The sequence below is a fragment of the Brassica napus genome, chromosome C3 (assembly GCF_020379485.1).
Source record: "Brassica napus cultivar Da-Ae chromosome C3, Da-Ae, whole genome shotgun sequence".
Classification (NCBI taxonomy): Eukaryota; Viridiplantae; Streptophyta; class Magnoliopsida; order Brassicales; family Brassicaceae; genus Brassica; species Brassica napus.
Genome location: NC_063446.1, coordinates 27535432 through 27555014, shown reverse-complemented (window position 1 = coordinate 27555014; position 19583 = coordinate 27535432). Strand labels below are relative to the sequence as shown.

The window sequence follows — 19583 nt, the reverse complement described above, 5'->3', positions numbered from 1 at the left end:
TTTTGATTAAGAAACCAAAACACCGGCTCTGATACCACCTGATGTAGCGGAAGCTTTATATGATAGAATTAGAGATCCGTCGATTCTGAGAATACCCGAAAAACTAAAATAATCACAAAGATCTTATTTAGTCTAAGAATACCTAAGATCAATGTCTTCTTAAATTCGTTGAGATCAACCAATGATCTACCGAAAACAAGGAACAAAGAAAAAATTCTCAATTTTATTAATCAAATCATAAATTGAAATACAAACTTAAGTCTAAACGGCTATAGATAAGAAAACCATAAAAACCCTAACACATAATTATCCTAATAATAAATAAAACTTTTAATAATTAAAATATTTAGAATTTAATTTTTTGTTATGCTCCACATAAAGAGATTAATTTTTTTTGGTAAAACAGAAAAGTTTTCTTCTTCAAATAAACAAATCTTTGACAATGATAATAATGTTATCGACAAACAGTAAATCAAGTTTTCCTTCATATCATGGTTTACACTATAGGTACTCAGTCCATCTGAAGCAGCTAGAGGGTTTCGTCAAGATAAGTTATGTTGGTTTACCTAACCGGAATCTCGTTTAATACATTCCGTACCGGATTACTGGTTAAAAAAACGCATTGACTCTCGTAACTTGAAAGAAGGGAACTGTAATAGCGAACAGAACTCGGACAAAAGTTTCAATTACTAGTTTACTACTGAAAAAAACTTAAAATCGAAAACCAGAAGAACATAACGCAGGAACCCAGAAAACGAAACCCAATTTGAAAACAAATCAAAAAAAATTTGAACCATTTCTCGATTTGTGCGTGTCATCCTTGCGCAGGGGCCATACTAATCTTCTCTGTATCGTCGCAATTTTACCGGATGTCCCCGAAGGGACAATCGCTTTCGTGACTCTGTCGCCATATAAACACAGCTTCTTTTCCTCGCCTGAACAATGTGGGATTGTTCACTTCATGTCGCTAAAAGCTTTAATGGGCCTGTTCATATCATAAGGCCTCATTTACTATTTTTCTTGGTCTACGACATTTTTTTTGTCCGCTTGCTCATTACTTACTGTTCATGAAATTATTTTTGAAAAAAAGACAAAAATAACACTAAATTAAGTTTTTGTTTCCAAACTAGCACTCAAGGTCAAAAGTCACAAAAATAGCACTTAATGTTTTATCAAAAGTCACAAACTTAGGGTTTAGAGTTAAAGGGCGGGGTTTAGGATTTAGGGTTTAGGGTTTAGGATTTAGGGTTTAGGGTTTAGGATTTAGGGTTTAGGGTTTAGGGTTTAGAGTTTAGGGTTTAGGGTTTAGAGTTTAGGGTTTAGGGTTTAGAGTTGAGAAATGAGGTTTTGGGGATAAGATTTCAAATTTTGAAAAATAAAAAAATTAAAATTTTCAAAAGATAAAATGCTATTTTGGTCATTTTAGTTTTTGAGTGTTATTTTTGTGATATAAACTTAGAAAGGTGCTATTTTGGAGATTTGCCTTTTATTTTTAGTATAAACTGCTCATTACATTAATGATCACTTTTTTCAGTTACTATATGATCCCAAATCTAAAAAAGTGGGAATCCTCTGATTTAGATACTTTTTTTATGGGAAAGAACTATAGAAGATAATAAGAAATAGCGACAAAGTGCATGGATGATAAATTATTATATTCAACTAAAGTTTACACTGTCCTTTTTCAAAAAAAAAAAAAGTTTACACAAATTAAAGTCGACATATGCATTTTAAAATGTATTCAAAAATCTATCAAATTTAGATTATATCTTTTAAACGAATTTTCCTATCAAAATATGTTTGTTAAACGAATTGGTCTATTATGTTTTATTTTATACTCCCTCTGTTTTTTTTTAAATATAAATCATTTTAGAGAAATTTTTATGTTTCAAATTATATGACGTTTTTGGTTTTCTATGTAAAATTTATTAACACTTAATGTTATATGACCGATGATAATATATCTTCTATTTTATTATTGGTTGATTTGTGGTTAGGTAAATAATTAATAATGTTTTTGTTTAGAAAATATAAAAATTTAAAGATTTTCTCAATCTATGTGCACAATTCTAAAACGACTTATATTAAAAAACGGAGGAAGTATAATTTAAACGAATTAGCCTTTAAAAAGCTGTTTGGTTTTCTAGGTAATCATTTCACCCTGTATAAGGAAGTTAGATTATGAATTGAATTTTTAGAAATCAAATAATAATCTTACTTTTATTGATTTTATTCAATTTGTCATATAAAAAGGAAGCTTGATTATCACTACAAGAAAACAGCGACATACCGAGGGAAAAAATCGTCGGTATGTCGTCGGAATAACGTTATTCCGACGACATACCGACGAAACAAGTCCAAGTACAAGTTTAGGGGTAGGTTGTATGGTGTAAGAATGACTGGCCATAGAGAATATTGTCTTCCACTCTTGCCAAACGGGCTGAAACCATCAGTACATAATCCAAGGTAGACATTTCTTCTCTCATACGCAAAGTCGGGATACTTTGATTGGAAATGCTTCCACGCTTTTGCATCTGAAGGATGTCTGATCTCACCATCTGTTGAGTGCTCCGCATGCCATCTCATTGGTTGCGCTGTGCGTTTAGAAAGATACAACCTCTGCAACCTTTCCGTCAAAGGCAAATACCACATCCTTTTATATGGCACTGGAACTCTTCCACTCGTATCTTTATAACGAGGCTTCCCACAAAATTTGCATGTAACCCGCTGTTCATCCGCCCTCCAATAAATCATGCAGTTGTCGCTGCATACATCTATTACCTGATACGATAAACCAAGACCAGCTACGAGTTTCTGAACCTCGTAGTATGAACCAGAAGCTACATTATCCTCGGGTAGAATACCTTTTACAAAATCAGCAATCGCATCCACACAGTCTTCAGCCAAATTATAATCTGTTTTAATACCCATCAATCTTGTAGCAGATGATAAAGCTGAATGACCATCTCTGTAACCTTCGTACAATGGTTGCTTTCCAGCATCCAACATATCATAAAATCTCCTAGCTTGTGCATTGGGTAAATCTTCCCTTCTAAAATGATCATTTACCATCTGCTCAGTACCTACACCATAATCTACATCTGTTCTAATTGGTCCTTCTAATCTAACCGCTGGCTGAGGTTCGCTAGTACTACCATGTTCATAATCAGTTTCCTCATGATGATACCAAATTTTGTAACTTCGTGTAAACCCACTCAAATATAGATGAGTCCAAACATCTCACTCTTTAATAACCTTTCTATTTTTACAATTAGAGGAAGGACATCTTAAGATACCTGTTTTTGCTTCCGGTTGTCGGTGAACTAACCCCATGAATTCAGTTATACCTCGTTGGTATTCTTCCGTAAGTAATCTCGTGTTCGGATCCAAATGAGGTCGATCGATCTAAGAACGAAAATAATTTGAAGAAGACATGTTTTTTATGAATCAAATTCGTGTGTAAAGAGAGTAAGAGGGATGATGAAGATATGGAGTGAATGAAGACGAAGAGGGGTGCTTGTATTTATAGTTGAAATCCTGCCGACAGACCGAGGAAATTCCGACGGAATTCCGACGCCAACGGCTAGTTCGTCGAAATTTCCTTGGAATTTTTAAAATCCCCCAACGGCTATAATATATCCTCGGAATTCATCGGTTTTTTCCGAGGAATACATTTCTCCTCGGTATTCCATAAGAATATTCCGACGGATTGATATTTCCTCGGAATTCCGTCGGTATATTCTGAGGAAATTCCGAGGAAACCAAATTTTGTGTTTCGTCGGAATATCCTCGGAAATTCCTCGGGATATTCCGAGGATTTCATTTTCCGTCGGAATATCCGTCAGAATACTGATGTTCTCTTGTAGTGTATGTTTTTAAATTTAAGGTAAGTTTTAATAATGTTTTGGATCGCAATTTATGTGAAATTAAATAGGTAATATTATCTTTAACTACAGCGATTTGATTTTATGTTATTAATCCGCGTCTTGCGGTTTAGTTCTTAATATAAATATGTTGTTTACAATGCATCGAAACATCACACTCTTCTTCTCGAACTTCTATACCAAAACATTCTCCCAAGCAAACTTATGGCTGGCTTTAACTTTGTTTCCGATTTGAAGCCTTTCAAAACTATATGTTTCATTAGATCTAATATTTGTGTGTATAACTTTAAAATTTCTAATATCAGTAGATTAAAAGTAAAAATCTATTTTGGTCACTCATTCCGCGCATGACGCGGATTATCACTTTGTCTGTCATATCAAACAAGTGATTCTCCATTGGAGTTTTGACACTTTATCAAATTAGGAAATATTAGGTAGTGATTGATTGTCTCTTGTTAAATTCTCATTCTCAACCATTAACTTTGATATATCTTGATATTAAATATTTTGTAAGTTAAAAAGAAAAGAGATACTAAATATTTTGTGTATATATACACATAATATACAATTTTATAGCATGGTGATTAATATTTTACCAGGGCATAATCTGCTATTCTGTAGAGTTTTGTTTCTGTTTTTTTATATCAACCAATCGTAAACATCAAATATATATAAGTTCAGAAAAAAACATCAAATATATACTATTTTATTAGGCAAGCATTTAAAAAAGCACAGTCCAATGCGCTCGTAAGTTCTTCTACGTGGTAGGGTTAGAACGGATCGGGTATCCGGACAATTTTAAGGTATCCGGATCCGTATTCTTATCCGGCGGATCCATAATTTTACTATCCTTCTAAAAATTGTAATATCCGGGGTTTTCGAATATCCTTCTAAAAATTGTAATATCCGGCGGATATCCGGATCCGGATTTGGATCCTTAAAATAAATAAAAAATAATATCAATATATATAAAATATTAACAATAATTTAAAAATAAAAATCTATATAATGTTTTTAATTTTTCCTATGTATAATATTACAAAATTTACATAAAATTTATATACACTATTATAAAAATGAAAATATATTAAATAAAATTAATTTTTTTATATATATATATATATATTACTATTTTTAAAATAGTTATTAATAAAACTTACAGATCCGGATATCCGGACAAAAAAATTAAAATATTCAGATCTGGATCCGGCTTTGACGGATCCAACATTTTACTATTTGGATCTGGATTCGGCCCCTCTGGATATCCAGATTTTCGGATCGAATCTCGGATCGAATCCGGATCTCGGATAAAAGTTCCAGGCTTACGTGGTAGGTTACCTAAAATATATATTTACTTTACAGTTAAAGCTGGAAATTTGAGTCTAAATCTACGGGCTCCACCTATTATGATTGCGGACCGACTAATTTTACAAAGTTATAAAGGCGGGTGCGACCGTGCGGGATAAGATCAAGTCTATTTTTTTGAGGGACAAATACAGATTATCCTAATTTGAATTGTGAGTACCTGTCAATCCACAAATTAAAAAATATGACAAAACATTTAAAATAAATCATGTGTAACACAGTCATAAATCATAAATAGTATGACTAGACATTTTGATCACAAGAAAACAACAACATGCATATGACTCTCTAGACATCAGAGGTGGTAGATTAAGCTCTGTTGTCCCAGTAAGCCGACTGAATTTTAACTTTCACTAGAGTTTAATCCGCACATTCGTATGATATTTGTTTCATTTTGTAAATGTATAGGAAAATCGTCTATGTTGAGCATCTATATTAATTTTTTTTACTGATCATCATCACATAGAACACGTAAAACATCTGAACAAAAGAGTACAACATAAAACTTTTTTTTTAAGAAACACCCATAGAGAACTTGTCGAAGCTTTTTTATGTCTACTTGAATAGTTTGCGCTTGCAATCAAAATCATTTTTTTCTAATGAACTGGGTTTCCATCATTTACTTTAAAATTTTAATATAGAACATAAGTAATATACAAACAATAGTGTATAAGGGTGGTGAGATTTAAATTATACTTCCGAATCAATCTAAATCATGTATCATAAAATTATCATAATATATTTGTTGTACATATACATTCATGGAAGGTAAATATATTAAAAAAACTGGTGATATGGCATCACTTGATGGAGAGTACTGTTTTTTCCAACGATGTATGTACGTGGATTATTAATTCATTGAGATAAGTACTTTAATATTAGGCACATAATGTGATGTAATTTCGATACGAGTTTGTTATATTAGCCTATTAAGCGGAGGATTTTATTTGAACATAGACAAATTAAACCATTGTAATAAATTGTGTATTACGTGGACCAAATATTGTGTACCAAGGACAAATTTTAAATAGGACTCTATTTTAATAGAGTAGATTTTTGTATAAAAGTTTATAAACCACAACATTGATTCTATTCATAAAACTAATCGCCAAATCATACTTCAAATGCAAAACAAGAAAAGATGTTAACAGAACAACAATATTTTGTCTTCCCTCGCATTACTTCATCTAAATTGTTTTGGACCTGTTTAATCTCTCAATATATCTCATATTCAATTTCAAGAAATGTAACCTTCAAATTGTCTTACATAAAACTAATCGTGATTCAAATATAAGGAAATTTTACAAAGAATAAGATTCATAATTACTCTTTTTTTGTAAACTATTTCATAATTACTTACTCCATATTTTTATTTTATTTTACAAAAGCATTATATAAAACACAAAATAAAAAGATTCATAGTTACTTACTCCATAATTCATAATTACTTCATATAAATCGTTTTGGACATGTTTAATCTCTTAAGATATCTCATATTCTGTTTCAACAAACGTAGTCTTCAGATTGTCTTAAATAGAACAATTGTAATTCAAACATTAAAAGAAAACTTTACGTACAAAAAGCAAAACAAAGAGAGTCATAATTTTGCACAAAACAAAGAGAGTCATAATTACTTCCCCCGTAATTTAATTGTTGTTTTGTTTCTTGCAAAAACATAATCCATGATCAAACTCTAGAGTTCCAGTAAGCAGAGTCAAGCTTAACAGGGTAAAGATCACCGGCGTCGGCCGTGGACGAAGACGACGAAGTGAATGGTCCGTCGTTGGTTCTAGTAGGCTCAGTCACATTCGTCGTCTCCTGTCCACCTATCATCGCGAAATGCCTCTTCATCGCCCTCACGCTCTCTTCGTCTTTCTCATTTCCCCTACTGAACGATGTTTCAAGAAGCTCCTCAACATCCACCGTGGAGTGTCCTTCGAGCATGCTCACCACCGTCGACATCGACGGTCTGTCCGATGGAACTAGACTGGTGCAGAGGATACCAATCTGGATCATCTTCATTGCTTCTTCTCTGTTGTAGTCTGTTCCAAGCCTCGGGTCTACTACTTCCATCAGCCTGTTTTGCTCCCTTAGAACGTGTACCTGCGGAATAAATCAAGATTTAGGTTCATGACTTCTTGTTCAGATATGTCTTTAGGGTTTAGGATAGGTATGTGCACTTAGGGTATCGATTTGGTTCGGTTCCGTTTATTTTGGATTTTTTTTGGTTCTAGAAATATAAGATCCGTTCGGATATTTAGAAAATTCAGTTCGGTTTTGTTTTTGGTTCGGTTCGGATAAAAAAATTGGGAATCAGTTAATATCCGAAATAATTTTGGGCCCCTGGCCCGGTTTCAATTTTTTTGGTTAATTCAAATTAAAAAAATCATTTTTCTTATTTAATATCAGTTTTTTCACGGTTTTGATTAAAAATTTGGATAATTTTCCATTTTTCCAGTTCAGTCCAATTCTTCAATTTCCAATAAATGTGTTTATGCCTAGTCTAGGGTTTTAGAGGTGAATAAGATAATTTACCCAGTCAAGAAGGTAGAAGGTCTCGGCTTTGGAACGTGCGCTCGTGTTGCCTCTTCCATGAACGATCTCTAGAGCCACGACGCCAAAGCTGTAGACGTCTGCTTTATCTGTCAAATGACCTCTCATCGCGTACTCTGGAGCCATGTATCCACTGCACAACCAACAGATTGCTTTGGTCACAAGAAATCTAAACAAAGCTGAAACTTCCTTCTTTGTGATTGAATGGTTAAACGACTCACTATGTTCCTGCGACTCGTGTGCTCATGTGTGTGTTTTCCTGTTCATCAAGCTTAGCAAGACCGAAATCCGAAATCTTCGGGTTTAGTTCCTTGTCCAGCAAGACATTAGTAGCTTTGATGTCTCTGTGTACAATCTTGAGTCTTGATTCCTCGTGGAGGTAAGCTAATCCTCTGGCTATTCCAACGCAGATCTTCTGCCTTATCGGCCAGTCTAGTCGTATTTGAGTCTCTAGAGGACCGAAAAGTGCTCTTGCGAGACTGTTGTTTACTAAGTACTCGTAGATTAGCAAGAGCTGGCCACCTTCCACGCAGCATCCGTATAGTTTAACCAAATGTGGATGCTCTAGAGCAGAGATCATACCAATCTCGTTCAAGAACTCTCTGTTCCCTTGGTTTGATTTAGACGACAGCTGCTTCACCGCGATTAAAGTTCCATTAGTTAGCTTTCCCTTTATTCATACAATGGACAAACCTTTAGCTCATCTTTTCTTTTTATATCATAATATAATATCAACTACATTATGATGCTAACCTTGTGTACAGGACCAAAGCCACCTTCTCCTATCTTATTTGCTGGATCAAAGTTGTATGTAGCATCTTTGATTTGCTTCAAGGAGAAGGAACTAACCTGGAAATCCAAGTTCTTGAAATCTGAAAGGTGAAGAAGAAACACTGTTAGGTTTTGGAAGATACATACACTTTCAACTCAAAAAGGATTGTTAAAGGTATAAGCCGTTATAAATACCTTTCTCCATCTGACTCTTGGGTCTAAAGCAACCTCTCCACCATAAAATACCAACGATTAGAAGCACAAGAAACACCAGCGAAGCGACTGCAGCACCAACTATTATGCCAATAGAGGTTCCACCAACATTGAAATCTATAGCAATATCATGGGAGATAAAGTCAAGAGACAACAACAACGACAACAAAAGGTTAGTTTTGGGGTTTAGTAAAGCTTACTTGGATCTACCGATACAGCTGATATGAGAACGCCATATGAACCTCTTACAGGAATAGCTTGAGTTCCTTTACCAGCCCAAAACAATCTTATTTCCAACATCCCATTTGTAATCATAACTTGAAAACTCTTAACCACAACTCTTCCAGCACCTTTTGCCTCACTCACAATATCAAAATCCTTAACCACAAGTTTACCCTGCACATTACCACACCCCCCAATATCTATAAGCATTACAATATTTTCAAATATTATAGACTCTTATATGTAACATTTCCCATAATTTTATATCATAATAAATCAGTGTTAAAAAAACATTACCTGAACATATATGTCAAAGAATCGTCTCCCCAAACTGCTATAGGTTTCATTGTCACTGAACATAGTTTCAGCGAAATGAAGTTTAACTGTATAGCTTCCGTTTCCAAGACACAATGCTAAGTAAGTGAGGGAAATGGCCGAGAGACGGGCCTGTGTGTAAAGAATAGGCTCTGCTGTCTTAAGCTCTGATGTATTTGTCCATAAGGTTGGTACTTTGAGATCCCGTTCATCATCCAAGAAGTTCCCGGTGTTGCTAGAAACCCAACCGGTTCGACTACCGTCACGGAATGGTTTCTCCCATGTATCTGAATCATACATAGTCCCGTTGACTGTAAGTTCATCACCACCACAGTTTATATGAAGGCCATAAAATGCTGACAACATAAAACAAAAGATAAATCAGATGCACTCCTAGATATTTAGCTATATGGTTAATGTAATTATATAGCTTCAATGACTTACTCTTAGGACATATGTAGTAACTCATACAAGCAACGTTTGAGCTGTATCAAAAAATGACATATTTGATGTTAGAACCAAAGCTTTTATAAGTTATGAAAAGAAGAAAACGAACTTACTAGTTATTTGCCGCTAAAGGGCTTGTGGTTGTGCTTGAAAACATATTCCTGTATATAAAAAGAATCAAGAAACTGTAAGATTTTTTCAATGAATTTGAAGGTACAAGAAGTTTGAGTTTTATTGTTCTTCATACGCATTACGCGTCCAACATTCTTTAGTTGTTTGATCTTTGGAGAAGTTATTGTAAGTAAGATCACTGCAATATAAAAGAAATATGTATTATCATGATGTGTCACTACAAAGAACTGTGTTGTATAAATATATAGTTGAAGAAAAACTCACATATTGTCTCCTCTTTCTACCATCCACCTTGGTACTTCCCCGTTCAACATGTTACTTGTAAAATATCTGCGAGATCAGAGAACAAAACTTAAGCTTACATACAAATAACTAAGAAATAAAGGGGAAATAAGAGCATCATACATGAAATCTACATTCCAAAGAGCGCTATATGTTTCTGGGATTGGTCCACTTAGTTTGTTAAAGCTAAGATCTCTGCACAACAAGTCTCACAATGTCAGCTTGAATTCTTTTCATGTTTTATTGGGCTGTTTTATTTGATTCCAGAAGAAGAAAGGAGTTTACTAACAAGTGCTTTAATGTTGTCATTGATCCAAGATAATCAGGCAATTTTCCTGTGAGATTGGAGTTCCTAAGAATCCTGCAAACAAACAACAAGTGGAAATGTAAGTTAATCTCAAAAAGGTGGGAAGAAACTGTTATTAGAGATCAAACTCACAAGCTCGTTATCAGTGTCATGTTTTGTAGTGGTGGAAATGGAGAACTAGGTCCGTTCAAGTCACTGATTCTCCTACAAAAGTTTCAAATTTGGAAAAAAGGAAACAGTAAATATCATTGACGGTAACACTGAATCACACACGCAAAGTTAAGTGTACTTACAAGTTTGTTAACTTCACAAGAGTACCAATGGCACTAGGAATCGGTCCAACTAAACCACTTGCTTGAATAGTTCTATAACAACATGTAACAATATTAACATTCCACAGCTTAATAAGTAACCAATACCAATATGCAAAAAGAAAGATGCTGATTGCTTGCTTACAGTTTTTGAAGTTCTGTCCAGTTCTGGATGAAATCTGGTATAGTTCCGGTAAACTGGTTGTCACTTATACGGCTATAAAGCAAGAAAACAATGTAATAAAAAATGTCGGAATCATCAGCAAAACACATTGTCTATGATCTAAGCAAAGCAGAGGAGTACTTACAAATCAGTCAACGTAGTAAGTTTGGAAAATGTACTTGGGATGTCCCCAGTCAAGTAGTTCGTGCCAAGAAGGCTACAAATAGAAAAACATCGTCTCATCATTAGTAAATGACCCTGTTTCAGAGAACTTGGACAAAGATTCTTACATTATTTCAATGTTATTTAGGTTCCCGAGCTCTGGAGGTAAGTTCCCTGAGATCTGATTAGATTCCAAGGTACTAGAAAACCAAATGTTCAAGAAAACAAAGAAAAAAAAAACGAAGCATATATTATTACTTCCAAGTATATATTGTCTGAAACATTGTTGAAGACATGAAGATCAAAGAAGTCTACTCACAGGGTCTTAAGGGTTGTAATGTTTCCAATCTCTTTCGGTATGGGACCGCTTATCCGGTTTGCAAGCAGTGAGCTGCATTTCATCATCCAACAAAGTTAATCTAATCAATATATACATTCATACATATACGTACACATATGTAAAGTCTAGATGAAAAGAGGTCCATACAGGTTTACAAGTGGCAGGGTTCCCCATTCGGGAGGAATGGAACCGTTGAGATAGTTTCTAGATAGATCACTGCAAAAGAAAGAAGAAGAACGTGACAGTTAAGTTAGTTATTGAAAGATAATGGTCGTGGTGGGAGATATTGTAATAATGAGAAATTTTTCAGTGGTAATGATTTTGCTGCTATTCCTTAAACTTTATGGTTGAAAAACCATACAATGTATGTTCCTTTGTTTTAAATTTGAAAGCTCTTTTACAAAAAAAAAAATGATTTTGCTGCTATTCAAGTTCTTACATCTCTTGCAGAAAAGGAAGTCCTGCAAACTCTTTAGGAAGAAATCCTTGGAGGCTCTGTGCCTTGAGAACTCTGTTTCAACAAGATTTACAAGAGGAAAAAATAAGAAAGTATTAGCTTTTTTAAAAAAGGGTTTACAAAATATAGGCCATTATGTTTCCAGCGCAATAACATTTGCATCAAAGCAACATGTGTGAAAGTAATTAGTTTTACAACTAGACTCACGGACTGAACAAAACGCGTCAACGCATAGATTTTATCTATATCAGAAAACTAAAAAAAGTACTTTGATGGTGGTAGTAGCCTAATAGGCCTTTGAAAAATGAAATTTTAAATTTTAAAAATTATCAATATAAATTGATTTTTCCATGGATAATAATCAATAATTTAAAATTGTTATTTTATAAAGGATCATAAATATATCTTTTATATATAAGGAGAGAGGAAAAAGAGACGAGCAGTATATTTTAAATTAAATAAATCTATTTTAAATTCTTAATTAATCACTTTGATGGTAGTAGTAGCGTAATAGGGTTTGGTGAATAAGAACTACTACTTTTTTTTTTTTTTTTTTTTTTTAGAAGACTAGGATGGGTTCGGGCCTTTGGGCTTAATCCCACCCTAGGCCCGGGGCCGGCCGGCACTGATACCGATAACATGGCGTAAAGCACTCCTCCCCATGGGAATCGAACTAGGGATGCAATGGAAGCTACTCCAAGCAATAAACCACTAGCCCAACGCACCTTGGCTAGAAGAACTACTACTTAGACCAAATCTATTTTAAAAACAAAATGATGGAAATGTAAAATTTTATAAAGGGAGAAGGGGAGGAACGAACATGCTGGTGACATGGCAAACGGTGGAGGAGCAGTTACAAGTAACGGTGTCTGCAAATTGTTTGCTGTTGGCGTTAAGATTTCTCCAACCACCGTCAGATGATGTGAGGTCGCATGGATCGACATTGAAATTCCAGCTACTTTTCTTCAACGCCGTCGCTAGGGCTCTTAACGCATCCACTGCAAAAAAATTCAAATCACAGATAACTACCAAATCGTACACTGATACATATAACGTAACCACCGTATAAACTGATTATATATGTATGATACCTTCTTCTTTGGGTAATGTCTGAGAGGACGCGAAGCCGGAGAGGATGAGAGAGATGAGGATGAAGTAAGGGAAGAGAAGTAGGTTCAACGACATTGTCAAATTAGCGGCGATGTTATGCGATGAGTGTGAAGAAGTGGTTGGTTTGTCTATGCATGTGAGGGAAGAGAGACTCGCAAAGATATATGAGAAATGGGAGAGAGACAGAAGATGATAAGTAAGTCATCATTATTAATAAATAGGGTGAATCTCCAAAAAGAATGAAAAAATATATTTTTTTGACTAGAAGAACATACAATGAGAAAAATGATTAAAATAATTTATTTTTTAAATGTTAAGTTATTCATTTAAAAAAACTTTCTTATATAACATGTGTGATTTTGGCCATAGCTGATAAACTAATATGGAATTAGTGGAATAATAAATGGAATTATAAGAATGGAATACAACAAAAAATAGAATGGATTTTATTCCATTCATTCATAAACAAATTTGTGTTTATAATAGTTCTCTTTATATTTTATCTAATTATTTATGGAATTGATGGAATACAATTCCATTCTATTTATAGTAAATGGTAGAAAAATCTGTGAAATTAATAGAATCAACCATTCCACATCATTCAATTATAAAAAGTTGTAATTCAGTTGCACCATTTGTTCTCGAGTTTTAATTAGAAAGATAAAACGTAAAACTTAAGTTTTAACTCTAAAACATAGCAAATAATGCTGCACTTCCTACTCCCGCAGCACAACCAAGCTGTCATAGTTGTTTCAAACCGTCAACTTCTTTAAGTGACGAGATGCAATTCCTAATACCTTTATCGATGAATCTCAGTATGGTTTTCAGATTATGAGGCCTTCCATGTGTTTCCTCCCATTTCGCTCCCTCCAAATGGTATGGAGTGAGATTTTAAAGACATAGTGCAACAGGAAAGTGTTGTTGCCATTTCTTTTAGTGTCCACTAACTGATTCAATATGTCTTACCAGTATGTTGTGTAACATGTTTGAAGTAGCTTCTTCGTTAGTCCCATCCATATTTGTTGAGGATATGGACAACTAGAAAACAGATGGTCTCGGGTTTTAATGTGAGTTTGACACAATACTCACGTCCACGGTAGAATTCCACTTGCGAATTCGTTCCCCAATAGCTAATCGATTATGAACAGCTATCCAAGCAAGTACTGATTAATGATTATTTTGGAGTTGCTCCCGGGAACTAGAGGACTTTAAACCAACTAACCTTTGGATTTTGCAGTCTTGTTAAATGTCAAATCTACTTAGTATTTAAAACCTGCTTGAAAGAGTCGCTCACTCCTTTCCACACATGTACATCATTCTTTTAGAATAGGTTTGCCTTAAGATGAATCGCAATTATACATTTATTATATAGAGATATAAATATTTAAATAAATAATGAAAATAATTAAGAAAAAAATATTCACTATTCGAAAAAACTTCTATTTTTTGAAATTTTATTTAGAAATCCGAATATTATTTTCAAAATTATTTAAAAATTATTAGTTTATATTTTATATTTTATATCCTGTATCTGAAATTTTAAATCATAAACTCCCAAATTTCATCTACAAATCTAAACCCTTAATTTAAATTAGTTAATTATAGGGATATATGTTTTTATTTAATTCTTTAATGAACTATATTATAGTCATTTTGCTCTTTAAGATATATTTTGTGATAAAAACCTTTTAGTGCTATCTTAGATTATTGTCAAATAAATATTATTTCAATTTAATTACTTGTTTTTGTATTTTTATTGGTATGTCAGCGAGTTATTAAATGAGCCGGGTTGAGAAAATGAAGGATATGTCAGCGAGTTATTAAATGCATCTTTAGTGGAGGATTCTTCCCAAATTTCTCAACCAAAAAATATATATAAAAAAAGTTAAAATTGTTACAAAAAAAAAAAAAAAAGTTAAAATTATGAAAGAGAAAGTAAATTTAAAGAGAAACGTACGTTTAGGAATGATTGGTTCTACAGGTGTCTTTACATAAATGGTGGCATTGAATTTTGAATATTTAATTTTAATTCAAATTAAAATTGTGTTAAAAATACTATTACGATATTGTCTAGAAACTAAAGTTGAGAAATTACCCCGTGCGGATGCTCTTAGCATCAAAATAAGTGACTATTGGTTAGATGTCTTAATCATCAAAATAACTGCTTAGTGGCTTAGTGGTAACTGTACTATATTTATGTCATACTAACCTGGATTCGATCATTTCCTTCACATTATTTTTTTATTTTTTACGAAAAATAAATGAGATGACGTAGAAACTTCTGGTTCTATGATTGGTTGATTTTTCTATCCCACGTGAACGTCCTCTCCATAACTTATATCCCCTTTTAGTATTGTATGTTTTTTTTTTTTTTTTTTACAACAAAAGGCTATAACGAAACTAAGTAGGTTTCTGATCCAAGAGCCACTTTGGAGGAATCGAGTCAACATAAACCATAGCAGCAGGCTGATTTCTAGCACCTCGTGCCAGCTTGTCCGCCAATTTATTTTGTGCCCTCGGAATATGCTGAATAGTGAAGGGATGAAAAAATTCTTTACCTCGTAGAAACTCCTCCATGTGTGTATTGTATGTCTTAATCATCAAAATAACTATAAAAGGTAATTTATTTTTGTTTATTCAATTGTCTTATCAAGTTTTATTTAATAAGATTTTCAGTATATTTTTAAAACGAGCATCTACGATTGTCTTAGTATGAACTGAATCCTAGAAACCATACAAAAACACAATTGCTTAGTTTCTTAAACCGATTTAATTGTTTGCTTCTTCAGTATAAACAAATCTTTATCCATTCTTTGACAATGATAATATTGTCATTGACAAAAAAAAAAAATATTCAAATTCAAGTTTTCCTTAATATCTTACATTTTAGTTTAAGGCATTTACGGCATTACTTACCTAGTCTGCCCAGCTGAGGCATCTAGAGGGTGGGAAAAAAATGTTTTTTCGAATCCTACTATATACGTCGTGCATTTTGAGATCCAAACAAAAGATAAGTGTTAAATACGACATAAACTAAAAACTAATTTGAATTATAGATCTGAACTCTAAACCGTGTATGTAAAATCTACTTTGACTAACATTGCATTAGTCAACCATTAAATTGGACAAAACGACGTCATTTTATAACTGAGGAAATTTTAAAAATTTCACTCTTGCTGGAATCGAACATTGGTCTGACGGATATAATATAGATGTAGTACAACTGTGCTACAATTCTTCTATTGTTTGCTTGTTATTAAATTTAAAATATAATTAACTGTTATGCATATATATTAAGGGAAATTTTATTTTTGTTAAGAAATTTTATTTATTACAAGATATAACACGCATCAATAATTTTTATACCTTAAGTTTTGTTTTACACTTTTATACATGTAGTCAAAACTAAAATGACATTTTATAAATTATTCAATCTAGTTTTAAAATGAAATTTCTCAAATAGTTATCTAATTTTAAATTTAAAAATCTATATATAATAGTGATTATAATTTTTTTCTTAAAAATCAAAACTTAAATTTTCAAATAAACATTGTACACAAATCTAAATAATATTATATAAAATTTAAATACACAAATTTAATTTGATTTAGATTTGTGTACACTGTTTATGTATTTTAATTTTATATAATCTTATTTAGATTTGTGTCAAGATCAGTTATGTTGGTTTACCCTAACCTGAATCTCATTTAATACATTCCGTACCGGCTTACTGGTTAACAAAACGCATTGGCTCTCGTAAGTTAAAATCTGGAGACTGTCTATTTCGCGCAAATCTGAATCCCAAAACTTTCATTCATAGGTCTACGAAAATCCAAACCCGGAAGAACAAAGAGGAAGTAAACCCTAAAACACAAAACGCAGAAGAATAGAAGAAGAAGAAATTGATTTGGGAAAAAAGATAAAAAAAAATTTGGACAATTTCTCGATTTGTGTGTGTCATCCTTGCGCAGGGGCCATGCTAATCTTCTCTGTATCGTTCCAATTTTATAGGATGTCCCCGAGTAGGGATGTTAACATGGGTAATTACCCATGGGTTTACCCAAACCCACAAATAATGGGTTGGGTTTTTACCCATCTAAGATTTATTGGATCGACCATGTGTATTAATTTTAAAATTCATATTTATATTGGGTAAATATAAAAGGGTAATGGTGTACCCATGAGTTTCAGTTATATTATTATATTTTCACCATTTTAACTAAACTATATAAAATTTGCAAAAACGTTTTTTCCGTCAAAACCAAAAAATAAATTTTTCCGCCAAAATCGTAAAAATAAATATCTCACAGAAACCAAAATATGAGTTTTACCGCCGAAATCGAAAAATCGAGTTTTCCTGCCGAAACCGCAAAACCGAGTTTTCCCGCCAAAACCATAAAACCAAGTTTTTCCGTCAAAACCGCAACACCGAGTGTTCTCGCCAAATCCGCAAAACCGAATTTTCCCGCCAAAACCCCAAAACCGAGTTTTCCCGCCAAAACCTTAAAATCAAGTTTTCCGACTGAAAACCGTGAAACCGAGTTTTCCCGCCAAAACCGAAAAACCGAGTTTTCTCGCCAAAACCACAAAACTGCGAAACCGAGTTTTTTCCGCCAAAACCTTAAAATCGAGTTTTCCGACTGAAAACCGCAAAACTGAGTTTTCCCGCCAAAACCGCTAAACCGAGTTTTCTTGCCAAAACCGCAAAAATGAGTTTTTCCGCCAAAACCGAAAAATCGAGTTTTCTCGCCAAAACCGCAAAAACAAGTTTTTCCGCCAAATCCGCAAAACCCAATTTTCCCGCCAAAACCACAAAACCCAAAATTTCTGTTGAAACCGAAAAATCGAGTTTTCCCGCCGAAACCAAAAAACAAGTTTTCCCGCTGAAACCGAAAAACCGAGTTTTCCCGCCAAAATCGCAAAAACGAGTTTTCTCGCCAAAACCGCAAAGCAAGTTTTCTCGCCAAAATCGCAAAACCGAGTTTTTCCACCAAAATCACAAAAAGAATTTCTGCGCTGAAACCAAAAAACCGAGTTTTCCCACCATAATCGCAAAACCGAGTTTCTCCGCTAAAACCACAAAAATGAGTTTTCCCGCTAAAACCGGAAAATAGAATTTTCCTGTCGAAACCGCAAAATCAAATTTTTCTATATAGCTGACATTAATATTTTACATGATATGTTTAGAATAAATAAGATAATACTTTGGTATCAATAAGTTTTTGCAGGTTGGGTATAAACTGGGTTGGGTCATCCGTCTGAGCTGGGTTATTTTACTCTACGTTAACATCCCTATCCCTGAGGGGACAATCACCTTCGTGACTCTGTCGCCATATAAACACAGCTTCTTTTCCGCGCCTGAACGATGTGGGACTGTTCACTTCATGTCGCTAAAAGCTGTAATGCCTCATGAGGCCTCATTTACTATTTTTCTTCGGCCTATTATTTTTATTTGTCCGCGTACTGGTACGTTATTTTTAGTATAAACTGCTCATGACATTATTTACAGTAATATATGATCCTATGGAAATTGATGAGCAAAACTAAATATCTTTGTGATGTCAATTGAACTGTAATCCAGGATTTCACCTAAGAGCATTTGAAATAAATAAGAACAGTCGATCCCCAAGAAAAAGAGAACACAGTACAGATGAAAATCAAGTATCAAAAAAGCAGAGACAAGGTCCTCTTATTTTACTTTTAATACCAAGTAATCTCATATTATTTTTAGTATAAAACTGAGATAAAGTTTACACTGTCCTTTTTCAAAAAAAAAGTTTACACTGCAAACATATGTTCAGTCGACATATGCATTTCAAAGGGAAGCATAAGGTTGTGCAAAAATGTACCGATAGATTTTTTTTTTTTTTTTCTTGTCAACAACGATAGATCAGAACGTGAATTAAGTTACTTTTTTTTCAGTGTTACTATATAATCAGATATCAGTTCAGCACTTGTTTTTTTTATAATTTTATCCTATGTGCTCATACTAATCTATCATATCAAATAAGTGATTCTGACAAATAGTATGTTTGGGATTCAAAAGCCTGATCATTATTGATGAGATAGATGAGTATATATAGATACTCAAAGAATAGGAAAATACCAAAGCCAAAGATAACTAGGAAATCTAACACCATCCTTATCGGAAACTAAATAGAAAGCTTATCCTAAAACATATAGGAGTTGATACTCCAATAGATTCTCCTTTGGAGTTTTGAATTATAGTGTTGTAATAACTAATAAGTTTCACGTTGATTAAATTTAAATCCACTGTCGTGCAAAATAATAATAAAACTAGGATAAGATCCGCGCCTTGCGCGGAATTAAGTTATTATTTTTATTATATTTTGGAGAATGAAACAATAGTTTGGCTTCATTTGGATTACGGGTGTTCAACTCGGATATCGGGTTAGTTTCGGTTCGGTTTGGTTTTTTTCGGTATTTGGTTAGTAAAATATAACTACTATTCTAAATCAATATTTACTTTGACTTTAGTCTTTCACATACTTTTGAAAGATTTCAACTGGACGACTAAATTGATCATCC

At 33.4% G+C, this 19583-nt stretch overlaps 1 protein-coding gene and 2 non-coding genes across 3 annotated transcripts; all 3 read right to left on the bottom strand.

The window, feature by feature from the left end:
• Nucleotides 1–782: 782 nt before the first annotated feature.
• On the bottom strand, nt 783–885 carry LOC125584970. Its single transcript, XR_007321863.1, has one exon. It is a non-coding gene; the product is annotated as a U6 spliceosomal RNA (small nuclear RNA).
• A 5822-nt stretch (nt 886–6707) lies between these two features.
• Nucleotides 6708–15741, bottom strand: LOC125584507 (probable leucine-rich repeat receptor-like serine/threonine-protein kinase At3g14840). The gene is made up of 23 exons (XM_048753086.1): nt 13016–15741; nt 12745–12922; nt 11907–11978; nt 11615–11683; nt 11447–11518; nt 11256–11327; nt 11111–11182; nt 10948–11019; nt 10785–10856; nt 10624–10695; nt 10474–10545; nt 10308–10379; nt 10167–10232; nt 10018–10080; nt 9884–9931; nt 9768–9808; nt 9306–9679; nt 8987–9182; nt 8769–8903; nt 8556–8674; nt 8024–8472; nt 7785–7935; nt 6708–7352 (listed from the first exon to the last, which is right to left on the bottom strand). The coding sequence occupies exons 1-23, from the start codon at nt 13107–13109 to the stop codon at nt 6936–6938; spliced, it is 3048 nt and encodes a 1015-aa protein (XP_048609043.1). The 5' UTR covers nt 13110–15741; the 3' UTR covers nt 6708–6935.
• A 1218-nt stretch (nt 15742–16959) lies between these two features.
• On the bottom strand, nt 16960–17064 carry LOC125584959. Its single transcript, XR_007321852.1, has one exon. It is a non-coding gene; the product is annotated as a U6 spliceosomal RNA (small nuclear RNA).
• Nucleotides 17065–19583: the final 2519 nt, after the last annotated feature.

What these genes read in the sequence shown, in the direction of transcription:
- LOC125584507 (XM_048753086.1), bottom strand. Translation starts at nt 13,109, where the DNA reads ATGTCGTTGAACCTACTTCTCTTCCCTTACTTCATCCTCATCTCTCTC. An exon ending in CTTACTACGTTGACTGATTT is followed by an intron (nt 11,020 to 11,110) that starts GTAAGTACTCCT and finishes CTTGCTTTATAG; the next exon opens with CCGTATAAGTGACAACCAGT. An exon ending in CAAGAGTCAGATGGAGAAAG is followed by an intron (nt 8,675 to 8,768) that starts GTATTTATAACG and finishes TTCACCTTTCAG; the next exon opens with ATTTCAAGAACTTGGATTTC.